We start from the raw sequence: 25,987 nt of genomic DNA, 5'->3' as shown, positions 1-25,987 counted from the left end.
CCCAACATTGGCGCATTAATTTCTCATAATTTGATCTAAACTGCTGCTCTTGATCTAAATACCTGGATTCTTTCATCTTGGATGACTGTCTAGACAAGATGATGAAAGTTGGGTTCCAAGTAGCTCATTGTCAGATTTGATATCCTGAACAATTACACGGTGGCAAGCACGTGAAGGCATCGTGGAATATTCCAGGAAAGAAACGGCAAACTTGAGCAAGGTGAAAGCTTGTATGATGCAATACGAAGATAAATTGATTCATGACACTTACTAAGAGCCAATATACTCGATATACAGGATGTTCCACGAAGAGGTTGCTTTTTTTATGAATACACTAGACGTATCAAACATGCTACAAATTTGAATATCTACTGTTATAACAAAGGTACATTTTACACATCTGCTGTGTAAAACATTTCCTCCAGGGAGTATAACCTACTTTGGTCGACAATATTTAGTGCAGGTTGTGTAAGTTTTTACACTAGCAATTTGTAAGAATTTTACTGGGTTTATAGTAGTGACGACGCAACTGATGCCGAATAACGCCTTGAACTTTTAATTTTACTGGTTAATTCTTTGACGGATCAGATTCTTTTATTTATAACTAGCTGGCCCGACAGACGTCGTCCTGTCCTAATGTGGTTTTATGTCAAATGCTCGTTCATTTTCAAGATGAGCTCGTGCGCATGGCTCAATCACGTCCAGGTTGAAGTTCGTTCGCCATGCTCACTCACCTTTAGGTTGGAGCTCGTTCGCTGCGCTGTTTGCCTTCAGTTACATTTGACAACAAATATTCGTAAAAAACAAATGGAATAGAAACATATTTGATAGCTCTCATTTGTTATGCATAGATTTGTTTTTAAAAATTAGGTTATCATTACAACAGCTGTTTCCTTAATTTAATTTAATCAAGAAATGACAAACATGGCATGGTAAACAAAATAAAATATTCTTCCATAAGATTAACATGTAAACTGCAAAGGGCCATAGGACGCTTCCCTTAAGGGTTTTTGAAACGGAAACATGCTATTATGTTATTCTAGTACCTAAGGAATATCCCTGTAAATTTTCATGCCAATTGGTTCAGTAGTTTTCTAGTTATAAACGCTTTAACTAACACAACTTTCTTTTATATATTAAGATATTGAGCATAGTATAAAAACATATACAGTGGATTCTCGATATCAAGTCACCCTTGATTACAAGTGTCATTTTCAAATACCCTTGAATTTATTTTACCCCTAATCACATACTATTGCAAACCTCAATAACAAGTTGACCTTGATAACAAGTCTTATTTAATAATCCCCTTGGTAGTCTTGTTATCGAGGTTCTACTGTATTGAGCGTCGAATAAGCATCTTTGGTCAGACAGCGCATAAAGTAAGTCTAAAGCTCCCAGATACCCCTGGTCTGTTAGAAAAGTCCCCCCAATGGGTCCTGCATGTCCCTGAAAACGTACAGTAATTTATCCCCAATTTATATTAATTATCTTATATGTTTTGTTTTTGTTTTGCCAAAACTACAAGATGCTTGCATGCTGTGTAAAATGTTTAAGTTTGAGGTAAGAGGTAGCTGAGAACTGTGTTGTCAATTAATTTTGTTTAACTGTGAACTGTGGTGAATAGAACCTACATCTTTTGTTAGCCAACAACTTTTTGTATTAATATGGTAATATTTTGAGAAAAATCCCAAAAGAATTATGTATGGTAGAAGTTGACGACACTCTGATTATACTCATCCACCACTAATTGTTTCACTGGCATTTCACTTGGATTACAAAGTCTAATGGGGTGTGTTTGTTTAACAGATGCTGAGGAACTGTCTGTGAAGATGGGACTGATGCAGAGTCAGAGTGTTGCATCTAGTGCGGCAGACGGCATCAACACCAACATCTACCTGGAAAACCTCCTGGGTAAATATTGGATGTGAAACGTCTCTTAGAGTAAATGGGGCTGGAACCATTTAGGATTTGTTTGAGACAATAGCATAACAGTTGTTCCATACATTGTTAGTACAGTTGACTCCTGATAAGCGGACACTTGGGACTAGGAAGGTGAAACAAGTAGGCATTTCATATAAAAAATTATCATACAAGTTTTTACCATATGCGTACACTTTGGATTATCTTTTGCTTTAGTTTTTATTAATTTCTTTTGTAAAATTAAAATCTGCAAACTTTTTTTATAAAAGCCTTTTAATATGGTTAGAGGAATCACAAATGGTTCAACCTGATGGAAACGTCTGGTTGAGTTTCTCATCTGTCGGAAAATCAACTTTTTATATGTCTATTGACTGCACATAATTCGTTGAAGTTAGGAGGTGTCAAGGCGTCAAGGTGGGTCTGATTTATTTTTAAACTAGTGTACATGTTGCTCGAATTCGAGCAATTGCAAAGTATTACAGGAGATATTTCAAATCGAATAACAGTCATATTTACAATGAGTTTAAAAGAGTAAACTCAAAGATTACCGGTATGTAACTCAGACCATGTTTATCTTCGTTATTGATAAACCTAAAGCATTCCGGCCGGTTATCTCCTTCTCAAAATGCCTCGCTGTACAGGCAACACAGGTCATTGATAGAGGGCATATTGAGGACAAAAAGTCGTTTTGGGGTAGTGTTAGGGGGCATTTGTAACCTAATAAATAGTTGAGACTGTCCATAGTCAGGTGCTGACTCTGATGAGTTAAGCCTATTACGCGCCACTGTTCTGTAGCTGAGGTCGTTATCACGATTACGCCTCCTGTCTATGTTTCGTTGTCGTCGCGTTGGAGGCATTTAAAAGAAAAAATCAACAAATAAACAAATTATAGCTACACAAAACAACGATAAATGCACAAATTTAAGTTAAAATCATGCTAACACGATCCGTCATTGCTACACAAAACAACAATATATACACAAATTTAAGATACAACCATACTAACACTATCCGTCTTGGGGGTTATGTTTACACAAAATCAAATAGTAAATAAATGTACTCAATGCGCTTCATTGAATTGAAAAATAATTAACAGCAATTAAATTATACAGCTGATCAAAATGTAAACAATTATGTTCTTCATAAGGATAACATGGGAACTTTCAAAGCCACTGGGCCAGAGCCCAAGGGACTTTTTCAAAAATGTAAGGCCAGTTTGCAAATCTACGCGACACGCTCATTCCAATGAGATGTCAATGGATAAAATCGGTTAAGAAATGACGGAGGAGTTCAACCGACAAAGTTTCATGTAGCGTATTAATTATATAGATTCTCTTATCTTTAAATAAATATGAAAACAGTGTTTCAAGCCATTCTATTGTAAAAATGGATCACAAAAGATTGACCTTTTAATCAAGCTTTTCAAGGACAAAATATTTAACATTTTGTTCCTGAACGAAACTGCTATCACATTACAAAGTACAGACCCATGTAAAAGACAAATTTATAATGTTTGACCTAATGTCAATTTTTTCTAAGAAGAATAAACAGTAAAAGCAATGAGCCATCAAAATCAATCAAGGGATATTCCCATCTGTTCAGATATTTAATTGATTGACATTCTGCCGTTTCCAGGTCCTGTCGGCCACATTTTGGTCTTTTTGAACACTGTTGCTTTCTACAGAGTCTGTCAAACTTGAGGTACATGATACCATTTGATCTTGCAAAAAGTTCTTCCTTAGGCAGGTGTCTAAGCCAAACTACAATCCAAGAGTGTTTTCTTACCTCAAATTTAGATGTGTCAAATCTAAAATCTCGCCAAACTGCTTACACTTCCCACATGCGGTATCTGGATTATAGTTCTTCTAGCAATACATACAGGGTGTATATAAATTCCCGCACAGGCTTAATATTTTCTAAACGACAACAGATAAATCAATAAGTACATTGGTACATCAACACCACACCTAAAAATCTACTTTTTCAAGGAACTATTAATTTTCTGTCATATCATGGGGACGCCCCGCAAGGAGTCAGAAGTAAATCTTAAATAGAAGTATAGATTTGGACAAGGCCTTTAATAGCAGAATACAATGCCACAAATTTGAACTAAAACAGACTACCGAGTCAAAAATGAAAGCCATTCATAGATTTCTTGTTTCTGCCGTTTTGAATCTTTGAATGGCTGCCATTTTTTACTCAGATGTTCTTATGAACTCAAATTCGTGGCATTGTAATCTGCTAATAAATACCTTTGAATTGATGTGCATACCTACCTATGCCTACGTGTAAGATTTTCTTCCGATTCCTAGAGGCTGCCCCCCTGAGGAAGTCACGTACAAGCATAGCAAATTCAATGAATCTTTGAACCGCTGTCATTTTTGACTCAGTTGTTGTTTGAGTTCAATTTTGCAGCATTGTATTCTGCTATTAAAGGTCTTTAATTCGATGTACAAATCAACCTATGCTCCTATTTAAGATTTCATTGTGACTGCTTGTGGGAGTCCCCATGATAAGACTGAAAATTGATAGCTCTTTAAAAAAGTAGATTTTTAGGTGTGGTATTGATTTATCTGTTGTCGTTTAGAAAATATTAAGCCTGTGCAGGACTTTATATACACTCTGTATACAATGACAATGTGACCATGTTAACCATGTATCCCCGAGCTGTGCTGATCAGACATCTTGATACTTAATTATCTTTTGCCAATCTTCATTATGTATTTATATTGAAAACGTTATATTTGTTTTTCAGAAAACCAGAAAAAGAAGAGCGGCAACATCTACACCCAAAAAAGACCGCAAAGCTAAGTGGGATACTCATGATTACAAGGATTGCATTTATCTGTAACATATGTTTTATAAGTAATATAATTTAGTTTAATTTTTAATTTTAGGACAGTAAGATGATTAAGGAAGAACCATCAAGAAAGATAAATGTAACTCAATTGAACATTTTGCATTTTGATAATTCTCATAAGATCTAGAATCAGCAAAACTTATTGTCTTTTATACAAAACTCTTTGGGTCTAGTGTTTAGTCACATTTTGTTTAATTTTCTTCTACATCTTTCCTTGTTTCAATATATCTAATATATTACTTTTTAATCATTAGTATTTTGAAAAATACTCTTTTAATATGATTTGTAATAAGAATTCAATATTTTAATCCTTTCTGATGGATAGAATTAACCAGAATGATCACAGCACATTACTTTGGAAATAATTCTATATTATTTTATTTTTGAACCATGACAATTGTAAGACTCTTCAAGCTATGCGTAACATGTATATGTCTTTTAATGTACTTAATTGAAGTGTTAAGTGGAAAAACTACTCTGGGTAGTTTTGTAATTTTATAAAGTATCTAATTTATTTGGTTTTATCTATAAGATCTGAAATGACAATTATGTCATTTATGACACTTAATACATCACTTAATGTCTTTAGAACTGTTTAAGATATCTCATAATATATTTGTACTATGTGCCTTATGTATGTGCCTTAATGTGAACTATTATATTTTTTATAACTTTTTACACTCTAATCGTAACATTTTTTAAGGTTTGAAGGATTGTGCACGATCCCAATGTTTTACTTTAGTGTGCAAAAATCATAGTTAGTTAACTCATGAATGTAAAAGTAAAAAAAACTTGATTTGATTACAGCCTATTTGTTAATGTTTTATTGATCTTACCAAATGCTATATTTTAACAATTTAGTCCATACGTTATTTAAAGCATAAAGGTTTCTTGTCTTGCTACACTTACTAAAGTTATTGAAAAATATTTCTTTAAAATTACTAGCTATTTGTATACTGACTTTATTTTTGTTTAAATTCAAAGAATACTCTCTATAAAATAAACAACTTTTGGAAACTGTTTTCCATCTCACTTATTAGATTGTAAATTATCAAACAGTATTTTTTTTCTATTGTTTTATCTGTCATTTAAGCTATAATTTTGAATGTCCTTATGGAGTATAGACTTTTAAAGTTTTTTTAAGAACAAACATAAAATATTCTTTATGATGCTGAGAAATTATTTGAATCTTCATACATCCAGGATAAAATTGTAACTAATTCTCTAAATCATTGTATGGTTTTGTTCACTTTATTTTGTACTTAGTGTTTTTGTAGATGTATTTTACAATACATATACAAAGATAGACCGTTTTCATTTTTCATTGAAAATTGTATCTTTGTATCTTAGTTGTGTTCTTATCATTTGGCTATTTTACCAAAACAACCTTCTTGATAAGATGTTTTACCTTATTAATAGGTTTTATTTTATTTTTAATTTTCAACTATTTTAAGTTTATAGTTTTTTATTGTTCATCTTGCAGTATGATTTTAAATTTACTTCATTTGTATTATTTTACGCCACAGTACAGTACAAAACTATACATGACCAATATAAACTATAACTACTTATCTCTCAGAAATTAAAAAAATTAAATTTTCTCCATCGACCAATCCACAAGTTCTTATTTCTTAATAAAAGTTGTAATTTTAAAATGTACTTTCAGCCGAAGATCACAACATATTATCATATGGCTTTGAGTGGAGAAAATGCTCAAATACATAGATAATTATCCTAACCTGCAAGGCCTAATTGTTAGTTTTCTTAAAAGGTCGTAGCCCACCTGTGTCATGACATTATAGCTAAAACCATCGGTGGTTGGTAGATTCGTACCCGGAACTCGTGGACAGAAGTCCCACAATAGACCAGCCTTGTCTTAGTTTCAGTTCTCAACTGCTGAAATGTAATACTGATTATACTTGATTACAAAACTATTATTTTGGACAACCAGAGTTTTATGCTGTACCAGTGCTCAAAATGTTATTTTATGTGCTAGAGATATGATATAGCGCAGTATAAAAATAAGATCTACAATGATATCAAGATTTAAATTCCATTATTTAAAAAAGAATGATGTAAATGTTAAAAGTACAAATTGTGTTCCTCATTTTTGGTTTATTATTTATATGTAATGCAAATTACTAATAACTCATTACTCAACTCACTGAACCATTGGCTATTGGTATAGTCAAAGCTAATACATTTATGTCTTTGTACGCTTTTCTGTATTATTACTCTGTAAATTTGTGTAACAAGATTTGTCTCCTCGTCAAACTGTGTTTTAATAAATATACTTAAGTTTACAATATGTTTTGTTATTTTTAAGGTATAGCTCCTTGGTATGATGGTTTATGACACTCTTTTTAAAAAGCTTTTAGCAAATTTCCTATATAGCAAATAAGCTAATAATGTTGGTCACGTGTTAAGACCTAGATCCGGGACTGATTTAGTTTTTCATTTTGATGTACTCAGAGGCCAAAAACACCATCCGTTCAAAAGAGTACCCCTCCTTCCTACAGGGTTGGTGTATAAGTTTAGGGTGCTTATTGCAGTTATGTGCTTTGCGTTTGCAAAGGAGGATGCAGTTTTTGATATTTTGTTCGTAATATTTTCAATAGTCAAAGCTTGTAGGGCACTTCACCTACCGCAGACCACGGTATGGCATGTTTTACGCCATTATTTGATTCAAAACCTGTACAAACTGCAGTTAAACAAGCATTGGAGCTTACTGACAAGCAGTGGCAGTTTCAAGTGGGGGCTATATGGGCTAAAGCCCCCCTTATGTTATAGTCTAAAATATAAATTTAAACAGTTTGTCATAAAACTTAATGTAGGCTTGGACACAGTTCCAGACATTAAAAAGGCTTTAGAAATAGCAAATATTCTTTGAGAGGACCCCGGACCCCCTCCTGGTGTGGAGCACCCCGGGTACCCCCCCTTGACAAGGTACTAGAACCGCCACTGCTGACAAGCTAGAAGGCTCTGATGTTTGCCTTGATATGATCATCATTTGAAAATTATGGCTTTGCTGAGGGACTAGTGTTAAGTGAAGAGGCTATCTTACATGTTAGTGGACAAGTCAATCACCATAATATTCCCACAAAAGTGATGTCCCACCTACATATAAGTATGTTTTTAGGATGGAACTTCCCTAAAGCTGGGTTTTCCTTTATGAGCGTGGAGAGAGGAACGCGGAGAGCGGACTCCTCTTGTCATAGGTAGTTTAATGTTACCGTTTTCCTAGAAGCGGAGCGGAATGCCATGTTAATCGCTTTTCCGCTCTCCGCGTCTAGGAAAACCCGGCTTAAGGGCCCTTTCACACGAGGCCACTGGTGGCCGCCACCGGTGGCCTCCACTGGTTGCCCGCCACAGCTTTAACATTATTTTAAATGGGACCTTTCACACACAGCCACTGTAGTTGCCCGCCACTACACAGTGGCCGAGCAGTGTCTTCTCGCGCAACTGCTAGTCGGCCACCGCCGGCAACTGCAGTGGCGGCAACTCGTCGCGGGGCATTGAATTAAATGGGAGCTTTCACACGTAGCAACCAGTGGCCGCCACCGTGGATGAGCACGCAGCTACTATTTTGCACCAGTTCACGTGCAGACTGCAAAGACAAACGCACTATGGTTGTAATTGTTGAGTGTTTTCGTGTTGAATTGTTTGTTTGTGAAAATGAGTGATCAGAAGAAAAATAAAGAGGACGTTGCTGAAAAAGAAAAAGGAAAACAACAGAAGAAGAGAATAGACAAAATAATAGAAAACAAAGTGGATGCTGATGATCTAATTTACAAAATTGAAAAGTAACCGGCTATTCGGTATAGTACGCCTGTGTCTTTGCCTTATTTTCTTTATTATCAACGCGAGAAGAAGGAGATGTTCATTGTTCGACAGCATTTTCACAACTACCAGTACAGTGGCTGTAGTAGAGTGGCTTGTAAGTTGCCTGTACCATCCCTTCAGTTTCCCGGCCGGTAACTGGTGGCGGACACCGGTGTCCGCCACCAGTGGCCTCGTGTGAAAGGGCCCTAAGGGATAAGGGGGTTTAGAAAAGCCAATAGAGTTGATCCAGTTGTATAGAGATTCACCTGAACTAAATGTTCTTAAGTGCACTTAGCAACCATAAAGTGAAGTGCACTTTTCATTGAACTATTAAATTGTAAGTGGAATATTGTATTTAGATATCTTGTCAGAATGGCTCATTCCTCAGCTAATAGAAGATTTTCCAGAAATAGTTTTCCAGTTAGATGGTGTTCCTTCACATTTCAAGTCGCCAGACCGTTGGATTGTACGTTGTGGACATGAAGCCACTAAAGCCAGTCCTTTGATGTGCTAGCCACCAAAATTTTATGGCCTCGACCTAACTCCATGTGATTTTTTTTCTTGTGGGAGTTTATCAAAGGCAAAGTGCACTGCCCCAAAAAAACCCTGCAAGAATTAAGTCGTTAATAACAGAAGCCGAGCAGTCCATACCCAAGAAATGCTACAGATTGTCTGGACTGTGTTGGAATTTTTTCCTGGATAATTTGCAGAGTATCTAATGGAGCTCACATTGAGCATTTGTAATGCATAACAATGTGTTTTAACACTTTTAACCAAGGCCACTAAAGAAACAGGCCGTAATGTTCGTCAAGCATGACGTCACGATAGAAGACGGCAATGATGTGATGTTTGCCATTTGTGATCAGCTGCTTGTTTTAATCTTTACTTGGAAATTAATAAATAAATACCTACGTCATTGCCGTCTTCTATCGAAACGTCATGCTTGACGAGCATTACGGCCTGTTTTTTTATTGTGGCATTGATTTAACCCATTGGGGAAGGAATAATTGTGCTGCCTGCAGTACCCTCTGTCGGCAATTAGTTTTACTGAATTATTAGACGTTTACTTTTATTGTTATAAAAAAAACTTGGGTAGTAAAAATAAATAAACTTGATTTACAAATTCCATGATTAATCCAGACATCAAATGACACTCCGTATAATTAAAAAGTTCAATTGATTCCCTACCTAGAAAATCACAAGTTGTTTACTTTTATGAGTAATAACGAAGAAAAATAATTGTTTGTTTTATCTTACCGCAGCTGATTTCGGGTGATATCTGGGTTCCATGGCAACACAACCTTGTTTGTTATTCGCAAAAAAAATTAATAAATACGCAAAACAAGAAGCAAGATATTTATAAACATCATAAAAGTAATAACTAGATTTTTATGATGTAAATGACTTATTTCCGTCGCATACACAGACTTTTTTACCAAGTTAAACTGATACTTGTTGTAAGCTATAGCATTTCATATCAACGAGTCACTTTGACGAGGGTCATTTTAGAGCTTGAGGCTTGGCGGGGCGATATCAGTGACCGGTGCCACGGTGTGGTGGGTATAGGGGTGGAAAGATTGATCGGGGGTGTGAGCAAAATTTGTTTTAGGGTTAAAATAAAACTATAACCTAACCTAACCAAACGTGCTGATTATGAAAAAAAATTTAATGAAGGTTTTCTAATCGAATCGATATTAATTTTCAATTTATATTAGGGTAGCCCAGTTAAGAAACTATACCTGGTCTCCGCAACACCCTGGCCACTACAACCCCCTTCCATTAATGCCCCTCCCCTGAATCACTCTTACGCTCTGGGGAGTCAAAGTCAAATGGCACTCGGACCTATCTGACGGTTTTGACAGTTTATGACCCCCAGGGCAAAGAATAGAACGGCACTCGCTCCGTTTCTCCGTACAAACTATCTTAGTACCAACAAATAAGGTAGAAAATATAATTAAAAACACTACTAATCTGTGTCTGGCTCACTCAACAACCTTCATTTTTCTGTAAAAGATTGGCAAAACCTGCCAACTGGTCCATATAGGTTGTATGTCATACAGTACTTAAGTCAATGCTAAAATATGTTAATGTTGTTTTTAGCGAATTTCCCATATAGGGAATAAGCTATTACCGTAGTACTCATGGTAAGACCTGGACGCGGGACTGATTTACTTTTTTGTTTTGAGGTCCCTAGAGGCCAAAAACACCATCCGTTCAAATTCATATATATATATATATTTATATATATATATATATGTGTCCGTTAGCACGATAACTCGAGCAAAAATGATCCAATTTTGATTAAATTTGGTATAAACGTGTAAACCTATATTCATTCGAACGAGTTCGCGAACCAGCATGATCGGACCATGGGATCGGGTGTTTATGGGGGGTTTTATGTGGTAAAAATAGGTTTTTCCCATTTTTGACCCTATAAACACAACATTTCACAATTTCTTTCCAAACCATTTTGTAGAGCTTAAAAAAACAAATAATTTAGTATGTTGAAGCATTATTGTGCGCCTAATGGTTACGGAGAAAATTCCAAAAAATTTTAAATTTAAAATTCCCATGTTATTCTTATGGAGAATAAGTCAACTGTTGTAATTTGCTTGTTTATGAACATATTTTGATCGAATTTGTAAAATACTTTCATTTCTTACTAAACTATTAACATTTTACAACAAAAATCACCTTTTTACCTTCCCTGTTGCAGCAAACCTAAGTACTCGTTTAACTAATTGTATTTAAATAGGGAATAAATGTGATATTTTTAAGGATGCATTTTAGTGTAAATCCAATCAGGCAAAAGGAAATTCGCTTAGTCTGCAGGTTTGCTGCAGCGGGGGTATATTTGTATTATAAATTACTAAAGTTTTCCATTGTTTCTCTAAAAAACCTATAACAACCATCCAACTTCTGCTAGGGTTGAATAATAAAATCACTTTGTACAAAACTTGTTTAATATACATAAAAATGACTAAACCTAACATAAGTCATGTTTTATACATTTGTATATTCTTAAGTCTCTAACTCAAATAACAGACCTACTTAAGTATAAAATAGTAAACTAATTTCAACCAAGACAATTACTACTATATACATGTTAAAATACTTAATATAAACAATGGAAAAACACAACAAACAAGTGCTTTCATTTGAAAACAGTCATTTAATGTGTTTTATAACAAAACCAAAGTAGTATAAAGAGTTACACAAAAATACATCTATCTAGAGTTCTTGCTAAAGATATTTCCTGTAAAAATTGAATTAATAAATCATAAATGGAGCAACATAATTTATGAATAAAAAAATCACATTCCTAATCATAAATGGCAATCATGGATAAAACTCTGAATAAAATAGAATGACTTAATTGTGCCTATTTAGTTTCATCTTGTACAAAATTAAACAACAAAATGTTTTAAAAAGCTTGGATACTTACTTACTTAGATACTTGGAGAATTCCCACTGGTATCGCATCAGCGACGTGGTCGTCAGGTTTTTATACTTTTCTTGCTTTTAATTAATATAAAATTGATTCATTTCCTCTTCATGCACATGGCCTAGACATATATTTCATCAACACTGTAGTAGGCCGCTTGACTAAGCTATTATATCAAAAAAATTATTAAGGACTCTATAAATTACAATAAAAGTTCTAAAATGAATCACATTAATGGGGGATATTAGGCAGGGTTAAAACTTACAACTACAGTTCAATAAATAAACTAAGCGAAAATCTTTAGGCTAAATATTTACAACATGAATTTCAAATACTTGTACAAAATACTTGAGGCACATTATGCTAGTTTAGCTTCTTACAAAAACAGTTTCTTCTGGAATAATCAGTCCAAGACCTGAAACAATGAAAACAGTTTTGAGTATAACCCCTATAACCCTTTGTATAATTTTCTAATACTTACAGAATTTGTTAGCTAAAATTTTGTAAAAATCCTGATTATTTTTATTATCTTGCTTTTTCCCATTTTTAACAGTAGGTTGTAAAAACATATCTGTTGTAACACAGAACATATTACAAAAACATTTGTTCGAAAAAAAAATTCTTTCTGGCTATTAAATATATTTTTTAATAACAAATGGACAATGAATTAAATTTGACCAGAAGAGTAAGCCATTTAAAACCATACCTACAAGATTGTTATAGCTTAGCTAAATTTGTTTTAAATTTAAAGTTTTTTTTGTAAATGTGTACACTTTTGTGTCACTTGCACATCCAAAGGGGTTTTTGTGATTTTTAAACATAAACTAGTGAATTCCTTTAGTTCTAAAGTGAATTATTGTTTTCATTAACATTCCCAGTTGGCTTTTTCCGTTCCTTTTGTGGCGCCTTCATCTTCTTTGACGCAACTTCAGTTTAATACTGTACACAGTTTGTATTGCTTGAATGCAGGAACTGAAGTTTTAGACAAAAAATACTTTTTGACAAGCTATAAATAAACTTCCGATATTTTTATATGACTTTTAATATGCAATGGGGGTAAATAGTATTAACATATTTTTTATGAGTATTGCATCCTTATTATGTGGCTTGAAATAAATTACTGTTTTCAATCTCCAAGCCTACACAGTATTTGAGTCTTAAAATTTATTTCCAATGAAGCTAAATATTATATATCCAAAGATACATTTGAATAACCTATTTTAATCCATTCAATTCAACTAATAAATACAGTACCGGTACCTGTATAACTTAAATCTTTAATAAGTGTTCAATTTTGGATACTACACTGCAGTACTTGTCTACTATTATCATTCACTGATTTAAATGTTTGGTGTTTTAGTGCCATTAACATTTTTTTAAGGGTTTTGTAAAGGACAGTTCAAACCATGGTCTGTTATCTAAAAAATCGATTATGAATGAAATCCCATTGGAAATAAAATCAATTAAATGGATTGATGTTATTAAATTGTTTATATTTCTTGTCTTGTGGATGAATGATTAGAATATATGTAGGGTAAGTATAGATGTATTGGAAGATGTATTTTATTACTATTATGCTATACCAAGGCAACACAACTGCCAGTTAGGTCCTGACCAGGGAGCACCTCCAATTATAAGGTTGTTTATTCATATTTCAATTTTTTTACTCAGAAATTGCACTTGCTTACTAACTTACAAGCAGGAAGTACGTCTTACCAGGTTATGTTTCCTCTATCAGTCTCGTCAGTGCTTGTTAGAGATCTTCCCATCACCCAGGGATGACGGGGTCTCTGCCCCGACCACGGAGTAGGACCGTTCTACCCTTGTGGATAAAACTGTCGTGGAGGACTCGGGCTCTGCCCCAGCAGCTACAGGAACAGGAGTCACTACATACACCTGAGGAATACACCATGTGGTAAATATCTCTTGGTTCATTGTGAAATTGACTTTAAATTTCTCATATGCATAGACCAAAATCATTTTACTTTTGAACATTGAAGTATTGTATTCGACAGTCAGTAAGTAATTTACATTAAGTACACTTGGTCAGTGGTTCATTTCAACTACTGTATTCTATACCTGGCTATAATATTAATAGGCTAGGCATATTAGGAATATAAGTGACAGTTAGAGGAAAGTTTAGGTACAGTCCTAATCATCACTTTTCTTTATGTTTTTTGGGTCGCTGAACACGAATATGTGGTTTGCTGACAGATATTTTGCCCGGAACATTGGTTATTTTGAGAAAAACCTTAAAATTTGGGCACTTTTTTGGTTTTTCGGGCAAATCTCGGTAAGTATGGGTTTTTGAGAAAATCCTGCTTTGTGAAATTAAAGATGACAAAATTTACTACAAGTTTCCTATATAATGTTTGTTTCTACGACGAACCGTTTCGCCACTAGAGCACACTAAAAAAGGCCAGAAGTACAAAAAATTAAAAACATTGCTAAATGCTGCCGTTTTACATTACGTTTCCATGGAAACAACCCATGTTAGGATAATTTGAACTATTTATTCATGATAACAAACTGAAACACACTAAAAAATACCCCTGCCGCAGCAAACCTGCAGACTAAGCGAATTTCTATTTCCCTGATTGGATTTACACTAAAATGTCTCCTTAGAAATATCACATTTATTCCCTATTTAAATGAAAGTTTAACGAGTACTTAGGTTTGCTGCAACAGGGAGGGTAAAAAGGTGTTTTTGTAAAATGTAATAATTTATTATGAAATGAATGCATTTTCCAAATTTGATCAAAATATGTTCATAAACAAGCAAACTACAACAGTTTACTTAGTCTCCATAAGAATAACATGGCCATTTTACATTTACAGATTTTTGGAATTTTCTCCGTAACCGTTAGGCACATAACAACGCTTAAATAAACTAAACTATTTGTTTTTTTAAGCTCTACAAAATGGTATGGAAAGAAATCGCTAAATTTTAAGTTTATAGGGTCAAAAATAGGAAAAACCAATTTTCACCCCATAAAACCCCCCATAAATCCCTGTTCCCATAGTCCGATCATGCTGGTTCGCGAACTTGTTTGAATAGACGTAGGTTTACACGTTTTTCCCAATTTTCATCAAAATCGGATGATTTTTGCTCGAGTTCTCGAGTTACGGAGAAAATTCCAAAAATCTGTATATTTAAAATGCCCATGTTATTCTTATGGAGACTAAGTAAACTGTTGTAGTTTGCTTGTTTATGAACATATTTTGATCAAATTTGGAAAATACATTCATTTCATACTAAATTATTACATTTTACAAAAAACATCTTTTTACCCTCCCTGTTGCAGCAAACCTAAGTACTCGTAAAACTTTTATATAAATAGGGAATAAATGTGATATTTCTAAGGAGACATTTTAGTGTAAATCCAATCAGGGAAATGGAAATTCGCTTAGTCTGCAGGTTTGCTGCGGTGGGGGTTAAGTGTGTTTCAGTTTGTTATCATGAATAAATAGTTCAAATTATCGTAACATGGGTTGTTTCCATGGAAACGTAATGTAAAACGGCAGCATTTAGCAATGTTTTTAATTTTTTGTACTTCTGGCCTTTTTTAGTGTGCTCTAGTGGCGAAACGGTTCGTCGTAGAAACAAACATTATATAGGAAACTTGTAGTAAATTTTGTCATCTTTAATTTCACAAAGCAGGATTTTCTCAAAAACCCATACTTACCGAGATTTGCCCGAAAAACCAAAAAAGTGCCCAAATTTTAAGGTTTTTCTCAAAATAACCAATGTTCCGGGCAAAATATCTGTCAGCAAACCACATATTCGTGTTCAGCAACCCAAAAAACATAAAAAAAGTGATGATTAGGACTGTACCTAAACTTTCTGCTAACTTTCCTAATATGCCTAGACTATAACATAGTTATATACATATAGTCAAAGAATTAAATGAAACAATAATTGATTGTTTACTGAATTAACTGATTGTTTACTGAAACAAATGATCTATAACTTAAAACTCTAAAAAAAATTGTTTCATACTGCATCAAAAAGAAACATGCTTTAAGGGTCTAAAGTAGCTCTCTTACTCCCTAGAGAGTAAAAAGACTTTTAAGTCCCTACTCCCTAGGTAGTAAAAGGCAGCTGTTATAAACACAGTTTTATAAACTTTGATTGTAAGCAATCGAATGTGTCGAAAGTATGTACCTATCGGTTGTTTTAATCTGTGTAGCTTATTATTGCATTCTTATCTTGATAGTATAGTGTACACTACCAATCCTAATAGACAAAATGATTGAATCATTTACTAAACAGCTGCTTATTTGCATTAGCAAAATTGAAAACAAGTTGGAAGTTGTTTTGAGAGGTTATCTTTACATGAAAAGTATTTTAGTTTTATAACTTAAATTGTTAAATAATGTTGCAATATGACAACTAATAAAGCTCATTACACGGACAAAAGTGTCTTTTGAACCCTCGCTCATTTGTCAACCTTGACTTCGCCTTAGATGAGTAAAGGATGACTGTTCGATGTTCGAGATTATATCAATATCAATCAATTATATCAATTATTTAAGATGGGGATATAGCTTTGGTACTGACTAAAATTAGCTGGGTCAAAAAGAGTCACTTTACGCCCTAGTGTTGAAATATACTAGTTATCCTCTCCACTGTTTTTCACAGCATATAAATCTGGGGTCTTCTTATTACTGATTGTTTTTAATACTGAATTGTTCACTAGAAGAAATAAAATATACCTTTTCATTGGTGAGGGGTGATATAGATACTTGTATCTTCTCCCACACTTTGGAGGTGGCGTCAGTGGATTGGGACTCTTGGGTGACTATCTCTTCTGTCGTAGATGAAGGTGCAGCCATCTTGGTATCCAGCAAAGACCAAGAGTTCAAGAGAGATTCAACAGTTTCGGTTGTGTCCTCAGACTGGTCAACGTCCTTGGAATGAGTCTCAGGATGCACTTTGACTTGATGCTTTTGACTTTCAGCGCCCTCGTGATCAGAATCAAAGTTGTGTCTGTAAGTTTCATAGTGTTCCTGTGATGTATTGAAAGAAGTCGAAGGCTCTGTGGATGTAAGGTATTCGTCAGGAATCTTCTTAGAATTAAAAATATGAGTGATGGGGGTGACAGGGATGAAGTTTACAGAAGGCGAATTTTGCTTGTAACCCTCTGCAGTCCAGTTGTCGATATTCTTTTGCAATCGGGCAATGTCAACTGAGTCTTCTTCGCCTCTTAAGAGACCTTGGAGGTTTGACACTAAGAGTTGCTGCAGCTCCTCTGGACCAGAAGGCCATGTTCCCGGTTGGTTTAGATGCAAGATTTGGTTTATGACATGAGGAGGTAAGTTGACGAGTGGACCATTCCCTGAAGGTGGTATTTGCTGAGATGCCAAGTTATCTGAACCCGAAGCACTTAGTGGAACATTTGAACTAACGTGGAAATTCCCACTCGGGAACAAGTTCTGTTGTGGCTGATCTAATCCTGTTGTTGATGAAAATTGACTTTCAAAAGGTACATAAGATGGCACTTTCCTCCCTTGACTGGTTGGTGGTAAAGGAGTCCAACCGACGTTTTTTTGTGGATCTCCTGCCAAAGTTGATGGCTGATGTTTATTTGTGGTGTATGGAACAATTATTTGATGAATCAATTTCCCTTTCTTGGACGGAGCTGGTGTCGGTCTAATAGCAAACCTGGGATTCTGAGGGGACGGAGTAGGAACTGCAAATGGTTGTGGAGGAGTTGTTCCCCAGCCTCTTCCATAAGAGTGAAGAGTCCAGTCACTTATGGCACCTGATCCTACTGGCGGAGGGTTGAGGAACCGCAGATCTGAGGGAACTGGTGGAATACTACCTTCTGGTTTAGCAGACAATATTTGATCCTGTAAAGAATGAGGTAATGTTTCATACGTAGGTTTAGGACTTATCTTCCCTTCAGTTGTTGGACTTGACGTTACATAATGTCCGCTTGTTGAGAATCCTTGTGATGTTGAAAACTTGGTTGTTGTCGATGTGGAAGTTTGTGGAATTGTGCTTGGTTTTTTACTGATGTGAAAAATTTGGCTTGGTCTTGTGGTGAGCTTTTGAGTTACTGTAGTTGGAAGGAAAGATGAACTGGTAAAACCTTTTTCAGTTGTCTCTTGGTTCTTACCAAGAACATTCTCATCAGGTTTATGGTTGTGTGGGATGCTGTTTGTTGTTTGTAATTGGTTGTCGGAGAGTTCTACGTTGTCCAGTCCTGTTGTAGAACTGTAAAGCGTAGATGATCCATTCGTATTGTGTAAATTATGATTGACATAGATTGGATTTGGTTGAGTGTAAAAATTAGATGGATTTTGATTTTGATTGTAAAATTGAGGGAAGTTGTGGTAACCAAGGTCAAAGTACTTTGTCAGATCAGGAACATCCAAGATAGGCGCTTGAACAATTTGCATTGGATATTCTACTGATGCCAGGTATTCAGCTAAAGGAACGCTTTTGACAACTTGTACGTTCGGTTTCTGTTGATCTCTAAAATTCTCCGTGCTCTTGATTACATTTTCAGTTACATGTTCAGCAGGTGCAGGTTCTGAATCAGGCTGACTGTGCTCAAGACACTTTTTACAATTGTCTTCAGTTTCAGTTATTGTAACAACAACATTTTGTGGCTTTGGAGGTTGAAGGAAAGGGTGCAGTTGGTCCTGTTTCCCATCATTAAATGTTTGATAGTTAAATAGCGGAGGTAAAGGAGATTTGCTCATAAAAGGGAATGGTATTGGATTCTGTCCAAATGAAGGTCGCTTGTCAAGTTCCCCTCTGTATTGATGAGGTCTGTTGTTGATTGATAAAGGTGGTGGTGTCATGTTCACTGGAGCTGAGGGCTTTGGACTGCTTTGTGGCTGGGAAACAGGAGGTTGTTTGGGAGAAACGTTTGTGTTGAATGGAGGACCATACTTAATCGCAGGGAGTAGTTGTTGATTTGGTAAAGATGGCCCCAATGGAGGGACAACTTTAAGGGTGGTCGGATTGTTGTTTGATGATGACGTGTGTTGAGTCTGTGGTTGCGGTGGACCATATGGTTGTGATGGTGATAAGAACCTTTGAGGTAACGGAGGAGGTGGAAGTCCATCCTTTTCATTGTCTGGTGGCCCATAGTGATTAGATGGAGGGCCATTGACCTTAGCACCACCTGATGTAGGGGGGCCATACTGGTTTGGAGGTTTCTGTGGTGGTCCATATTGTGATGATGGAGGTGGAGGATTTTGAGGTGGAGGTCCATATTGAGGTTTTGATGGTAGAGAATGTTGAGGTGGTGGTCCATATTGTGATGTTGGTGGTCCATATTGTGATGGTGGTGGTGGAGAATTTTGAGGTGGTGGTCCATATTGTGATGGTGGTGGTGGAGAATGTTGAGGTGGTGGTCCATATTGTGATGGTGGTGGTGGAGAATGTTGAGGTGGTGGTCCATATTGGGGTGGTGGAGGTTGTTGAGGTGGTGGTCCATTTTGAGGAGGTGGTGGACCATATTGCGGGGGTCTCATCTGACCCATTGGCAGCCCGTAGTTGACAGGCAGGGTTAGTTGAATGGTGGGTATAGAGAGAGCATACTGATGTGTACCAGTATTGAGCGCCCGGGCCATGGGCACCCAGGGTACACGATCACAAGGGTTGCATTCTGAGGACCTTCCTCGGTGACTAGACAAGATGGGGATGGTAGGTGCTGCCCAGAGGATGGCCCTGGCTTCTTGCTGATGAGCCTCTGGCTTCTGATCACTGTCAGGTGTGGAACTTGGACTTGCTGAAGAGTCGTTCCTCGGCCTCCTGATGAGCGTATCCAGTGGAGAGCTGGGTTGTGGAGGTGTCAGGTGTGCCACTGGCTCTGGAGGTAGACTGGAAGTGGCGACTGCCACGACTGGCAGGATGAGAAGTATAAACTTCATCTGTAACAGAAAAGATATTTGTATTACTCCTTATTGAACATTTTAAGGGACAGAGCTGAGCCGTGTAAAACAGTTGCTTGAATAAAACAATGAATGTATTACTAGCTACTTTGCGCACAGTTAAAGTAGATCAGTTTTCAATCATTTTATTTTTGAAGATTGTAAAACCATAAAGAAACTTGAAAAATCAAATCATTTTTTCTTTAGACACACAAACTGTACATTAATGAATGCAATAGGTGTGTGGTGTCAACTTAGCCACAGCTGTGTTGCCTTTAGTCCATACTTTATTTTAATCTATCTATATATTAATAGGCAAGCATGTTTCTTTAAAACCTTTTTTCTCAGCTCGTGTGCATCGTAGGGAAAATCTACGCATACCGTTGGAAAGCTATTTTCCTGTAGGTGTGCAGAATCCCTTTATAAATTTAAATAGGCTCAAAGATAAGCACAAAAAATAAGTTTAAAAGTTGTAAAAAATTAACATGGATCTTATGCGTTGCTATGCTGGTTACGAAATAACAACGAAATATAAACAGAAAATCAAAACAAATGGAGGAAACTCCAATCACATGTTTTATTTACAGTGTGGGGTGAAAATAGTTAAGTGAGTACATTACATATTTTTGGTCGAGTTTCGACCACTGGACGACCTCTCGTATTTATTATTTAACAGCTGTTGCTGGTTTTTTCATCATTCATTTGTAAATAAAACTTGTATCAAGATATTCGTTCATATAGTGGTGATATTATTTCATATAGACTAAACATCGCTATAGGTGGATTAGAGGCTGTGTCATCATTAATGTCATCACTTAATACTAATCTAACGATGATACAAAATAATATTCTAATTTATAAAAGAAATTCTTTAGTAACATCCTCTTAATTCCTACTTTAAAATTCTTTCATAACATTCTCAGATATCTTGTAGGCCTACTATTTGGTTGAGCTACATTTAAAACTAGCTTGAATATTGTCATAAAGGCCGCTATTTACCTATTTGTAAATTATAAAGATTACTTGTGGGACTATTGTAAACTAAAAAAAATAGACATTAAAAAATATAAATACATGCTAAGGCCAATAAAGATAATGTCTTAAAGATTTGCGTTTAATACAATCTGTGTTGTACCGCCCTACTGGTTGAATATTAATTAGACTATCAGCCTAATAATGGAATCTTTTTTATAAAACAAACAAGGAGTTCGAGATGGCATAGCCCAGAGATGACAATGAACATAACTAAATAAGACAGCTAACAAAACATCGGTCGAAACAGTTAATTTTAAATGTCTTTAAATATAAAGGCCTTTAAAAGGTTTTTGGGAGATAAAATCAATAAAAAACCATTTCAAGTTGATCATCACACCTAAAACTGTTAAGAAGTTTGACCAGACTTAGTCTTAGAGTTGTTCTAAGCCATTATCAGATTTTAAGTTGTCATTAAGCAACAGTTTATTGGCTTTACACCTGTCGCACATTATTTTAACACACACTGCAATGACTTTGTCTCGCATACACAAAGTAAAAATTTAAACACACATCATCTGGATATATGAAATACTAGCAGAGTACCCGTCCTTCGTACAGGATTGGCATATAAGTATAAAATGTTTATTGCAGTTATACTCAAGCTTTGCGTTTGCAATGGGTGAGGACACAATTTGAAATAAAGTTTGCTTCTTTACATTATTTATGGTATACTATATAGTATTACACATATCCCATAGCCAAAATATTCTACCTCTTCACCTAAAAAATAGGGAAAAATAAATTATTAAAGATTCGCAAAATATCACAAATTATTCATGAAATTAAAAACATAAACATAACTGTAAACAGTCCTACTTTGACAGTTATCATTGCATATCACAGTTTTTTGTTGCTGTTTAGTTTAAATAGTCAATGGTTCAAATTAGCTGTTCATAAAAGCAAAAAGAGTTATAGTGCTGCACCCTGTTGGCAAATCTTATTGAGCGGAGCGAGCGAAGCTCTTATACGTCGACTTTTATGCATTTCGTAATACGCAAACTCCTCCTAGACGGCTGAATCAATCGTTTTCAAATTTTGCATGGTGATAAAGACCATATCGGTGAGTGCCAACATCTATATAGCGTTAAAAAAGTCTCTCAGGAATCCGTAGAAAAATGAAACTGAAAATCACATTTTTTTAACATTAGTCTTATGGGTTGCTAGGTAACCATGTTGGCTGAATTAAATAACAAGTAAAAAGTAAACAAAAGATTTGAAGTTTTAGCATGTGCTCATAATAAGCCAACTACCCACAGTATACTAGGAAATTACAAATACAGTACAAAAGGAAAAACATCACTTGTTAATATTGAGCAAAGATTATGATTACTCGATACATTGTAGTCAAGGGTAGCAGCACAGACAATATAATACTTTATTGTCTGTGGTAGCAGTGCGAAGTCTAGGATCTGTTTATGACGAATACATTAAGGTATCTGCAATCCTAAAATGCTATGGGAAGGGAAGGAAACAGGTCCGTGACGTAGGAAGTAGTGAAGGAAGTAGTATAGGCAATCATAAAATGCTATGGGAATAGAGGGAAACAGGTCCGTGACGTAGGAAGTGATGAAGGAAGTAGTAAATGCGAGCAGTCCGGAGTGTGGGGACTGTTTATGACGATAAGATTAGGGTATCTGCAATCCTAAAATGCTATGGGAAGGGAGGAAAACAGGTCCGCGACGTAGGAAGTGGTGAAGGAAGTAGTCAAGGCGAGTAGTCCGGAGTGCGGGAACTGTTTATGACGATTAGAATAAGGTATCTGCAATCTTTAAGTGCAATAGGAAGGGAGGGAAACAGGTCCGCGACGTAGGAAGTGGTGAAGGAAGTAGTCAAGGCGAGCTGTCAGGAGTGAGGGAACTGTTTATGGCGATCAGATAAGGGTATGGGCAATCCTAAAATGCTATGGGAAGGGAGGGAAACAGGTCCGTGACGTAAGAAGTGGTGAAGGAAGTAGTCAAGGCGAGCTGTCTGGAGCGTGGGAACTGTTTATGATGATTAGATTAAGGTATTTGCAATCCTAAAATGCTATGGAAAGGGAGGAAAATAGGTCCGCGACGTAGGAAGTGGTGAAGGAAGTAGTCTAGGCAAGTTGTCCGGAGTGTTGGAAATGTTTATGACAATTAGATTAAGGTATCAGCAAACCTAAAATGCTACGGGAAGGGAGGAAAACAGGTCCGCGACGTAGGAAGTGATGAAGGAAGTAGTCAAGGTGAGCTGTCCGGAGTGTGGGGACTGTTTATGACGATTAGATTAAGGTATTTGCAATTCTAAAATGCTATGGAAAGGGAGGAAAATAGGTCCGCGACGTAGGAAGTGGTGAAGGAAGTAGTCTAGGCGAGTTGTCCGGAGTGTTTGAAATGTTTATGACAATTAGATTATGGTATCAGCAAACCTAAAATGCTACGGGAAGGGAGGAAAACAGGTCCGCAACGTAGGAAGTGATGAAGGAAGTAGTCAAGGTGAGCTGTCCGGAGTGTGGGAACTGTTTATCACGATTAGATTAAGGTATTTGCAATCCTAATGCTATGGGAAGGGAGGAAAACAGGTCCGCGACGTAGGAAGTGGTGAAGGAAGTAGTCAAGGCGAGTAGTCCGGAGTGTGGGAACTGTTTATGACAATTAGATTAAGGTATCTGCAATCTTTAAATGCAATGGAATGGAGGGAAACAGATCCATGACGTAGGAAATTGTGTAGGATGTAGATGTGTGGATTTATGCATCTCCAATACTACGGTGCTTTCAGAGTGAACTAATGATTTTCCCCGAGCAAAGCTCGGTCCCCAGGTACTATAATCAAATGACGTCACTAGCTTGAGGTTCGTGACGTATGAAGAGGTTAAGGAAGTAGTAAAGGTGAACAGTCTGGAGTATGGAAACTGTTTATGACGATTAGATTAAGGTCACAACGTTCCTAAAATGCTACGGAAAGGGAGGGAAACAGGTCCGCGATGTGGGAAGTGGCGAAGGAAGTAGTAAAGGCGAGCTGTTCGGAGTGTGGGATCTGTTTATGACGATTAGATTCAGGTATCTGCAATCTTAAAATGCTATGGGAAGAGAGGGAAACAGATCCGCGACGTAGAAACAGGTGAAAGAAGTAGTAAGGTGAGCAGTGTGGAGTGTGGGAACTGGAAACCGTTTGTAGCAGTTTTAATGTATCTGCAATGCTGAAATGCTATGAGAAGGGATGGAAGCATGCCCAAGACATAGGAAATTGTGAAAGAAGTAGTAAAGTCTAGCAGTACGGACAGTGGGGATGTTTGTTGCAATTGGATTAGCGTATCTAAAATACTAAAATGCTATGGAAAGCGATGAATACAGGTCCACGACGTAAGTGGTGAAGGAAGTAGTAAAAGCTGGCAGTGCAGAGTGGGGGAACCGTTTGAGCAGATGGATAAATGAATTTGTAATACTTAAATGCTATGAGAAAGGAAGGAAACAGGCCAATGACGTAGTAAATGGTGAAGGAAGTAGTAAGGCTAACAGCGCAGAGTGTGGGAACTGTCTTTGACAATTAAATTAATGTATCTGCAATCCTAAAATGCTATGGGAAGAGAGGGAAACAGGTCCACGACGTAGGGTGTGGTGAAGGAAGTAGTAAAGGTGAGCAGTGTTGAGTTTGGGAATGGATTAATGTATCTGCAATGCTAAAATGCTACGGGAAGAGACTGTAGACTGTAATATGTTAAAATGATTACGAAGCACAAATCGATACATATTTTCGATACATGCAATCGTTTACAATCGAAATTTACAACTGAGTTGACAACAGCTGATTTTTACTCCATAGAGGCTAAAAACGATTTTTACTCCCTAAATATTAAAAATGCTACTTTAGACCCGCAGCGCATGCATGAAAAAATACTGTTTTACTGCAGTAAGACAAAAACAATATAATATGAACCCTTGATGACTCCGCTCAATTTTGTGGATGCCTCTGCGAACGCCACCTAGTAACTTTTAATGCTTTTGCATATCAAAGAACTGACTTTTTTTAGTTAAAACAGCTGACTAAATTCTTTAATCCCCTTTAATTATGAACTACTGAACTAGATAGCTTGTTGCTCGAAACCATAGATATAATCATAGACTAACCAACACAAGTAGACTTCTCATCCCATTGTACATTTTGAAGCTCGTTTTTCATGTCTAGTACATGTACGCCACACTGGGCGCTAGTGTCGACAAAATTTTGTTTCTATTATTTTAGGGGTTAATTTCTTGATTTGTGCTTTACTGTTTGGTTAAATAACTAGGGGACAATATATTGTTTATGATTAGATCATATTCTTGGTTAAACGAGGTTTTAAATTACTGGTATTAACGGGAAACAAATTGTAAACAAAACACGACCTCTACATAAACCGTACATAACTAACAATAAAATTGTCTTCAGCTGTTCCATTAGGATGAGAAATCTACTAAGGGAGTATGTTTTATCTATGATATAATACTCCCGAAACCGAGCAAAACTGCAGGCTGTAATGAAAGAATAACCAGTAAAAAAATAAACAGCAAGACTTAATCAAAGAGTCACTCTAAAGTATTTTCTGAATGATTATATAAATATGAAAAATATAATGTTGTAAAAAGATTATAAAAGTAGTATACAATATTTAAATATAGATCCGCTCTCGTAATGCTTTGGCTATCCTATCTCTTATGTACTGTAGGTGGGTGTCCTCTATAAGAACGTAGATGTCAACCACACACTGTTGTGAGTTTTTAGACTTTTTGTAGCAAGCTAAATCGCTCTTAAAATTCATTTCCATTCTAGCTCCTAAGCTGTTGAATTCAACATAATAAATAGGTTATATACCTATTTATTATATTAAATCTCTCTCTTTCGCCAACCAGTATGACACGTACTATAGCATTGTTAAATTATTTGTACTACCTATATGTTCTTTTTTAGGCGTGTTTAAATTGGGGGCGCCAACGAAAGTCTCCGGTTGGGAACATAAGAGGGCAAGCAAGTGGATCTAACGACGGATCTAGAACGGATTCGCGCTTAAC

General features: G+C 36.0%; 2 protein-coding genes across 2 annotated transcripts in view; one reads left to right on the top strand and one right to left on the bottom strand.

Moving 5' to 3' along the window:
* Positions 1–7,089, top strand: part of LOC128991129 (uncharacterized) — a 47,640-nt gene extending 40,551 nt beyond the window's left edge. The window contains exons 3-4 of the mRNA XM_054413880.1: positions 1,810–1,914; positions 4,679–7,089. Of these exons, the coding sequence (XP_054269855.1) occupies positions 1,810–1,914; positions 4,679–4,734 (161 nt within the window). The 3' untranslated portion in view covers positions 4,735–7,089. The remainder of the gene's footprint in view (positions 1–1,809; positions 1,915–4,678) is intronic.
* Positions 7,090–11,898: 4,809 nt separating this feature from the next.
* The window catches only part of LOC128990834 (uncharacterized), a 50,448-nt gene continuing 36,359 nt past the window's right edge, over positions 11,899–25,987 (bottom strand). Inside the window, exons 3-5 of the mRNA XM_054413447.1 lie at positions 16,767–19,940; positions 13,767–13,946; positions 11,899–12,465 (exon numbers count right to left, since the gene is read on the bottom strand). Coding sequence (XP_054269422.1) covers positions 13,794–13,946; positions 16,767–19,940 — 3,327 coding nt within the window. The 3' untranslated portion in view covers positions 11,899–12,465; positions 13,767–13,793. The remainder of the gene's footprint in view (positions 12,466–13,766; positions 13,947–16,766; positions 19,941–25,987) is intronic.

The sequence above is a fragment of the Macrosteles quadrilineatus genome, unplaced genomic scaffold (genome assembly GCF_028750875.1).
Source record: "Macrosteles quadrilineatus isolate MER2022 unplaced genomic scaffold, UCM_ALF_1.0 Scaffold_3__2_contigs__length_128488019, whole genome shotgun sequence".
Lineage (NCBI taxonomy): Eukaryota > Metazoa > Arthropoda > Insecta > Hemiptera > Cicadellidae > Macrosteles > Macrosteles quadrilineatus.
This window is presented reverse-complemented; position numbering and strand designations above follow the sequence as displayed.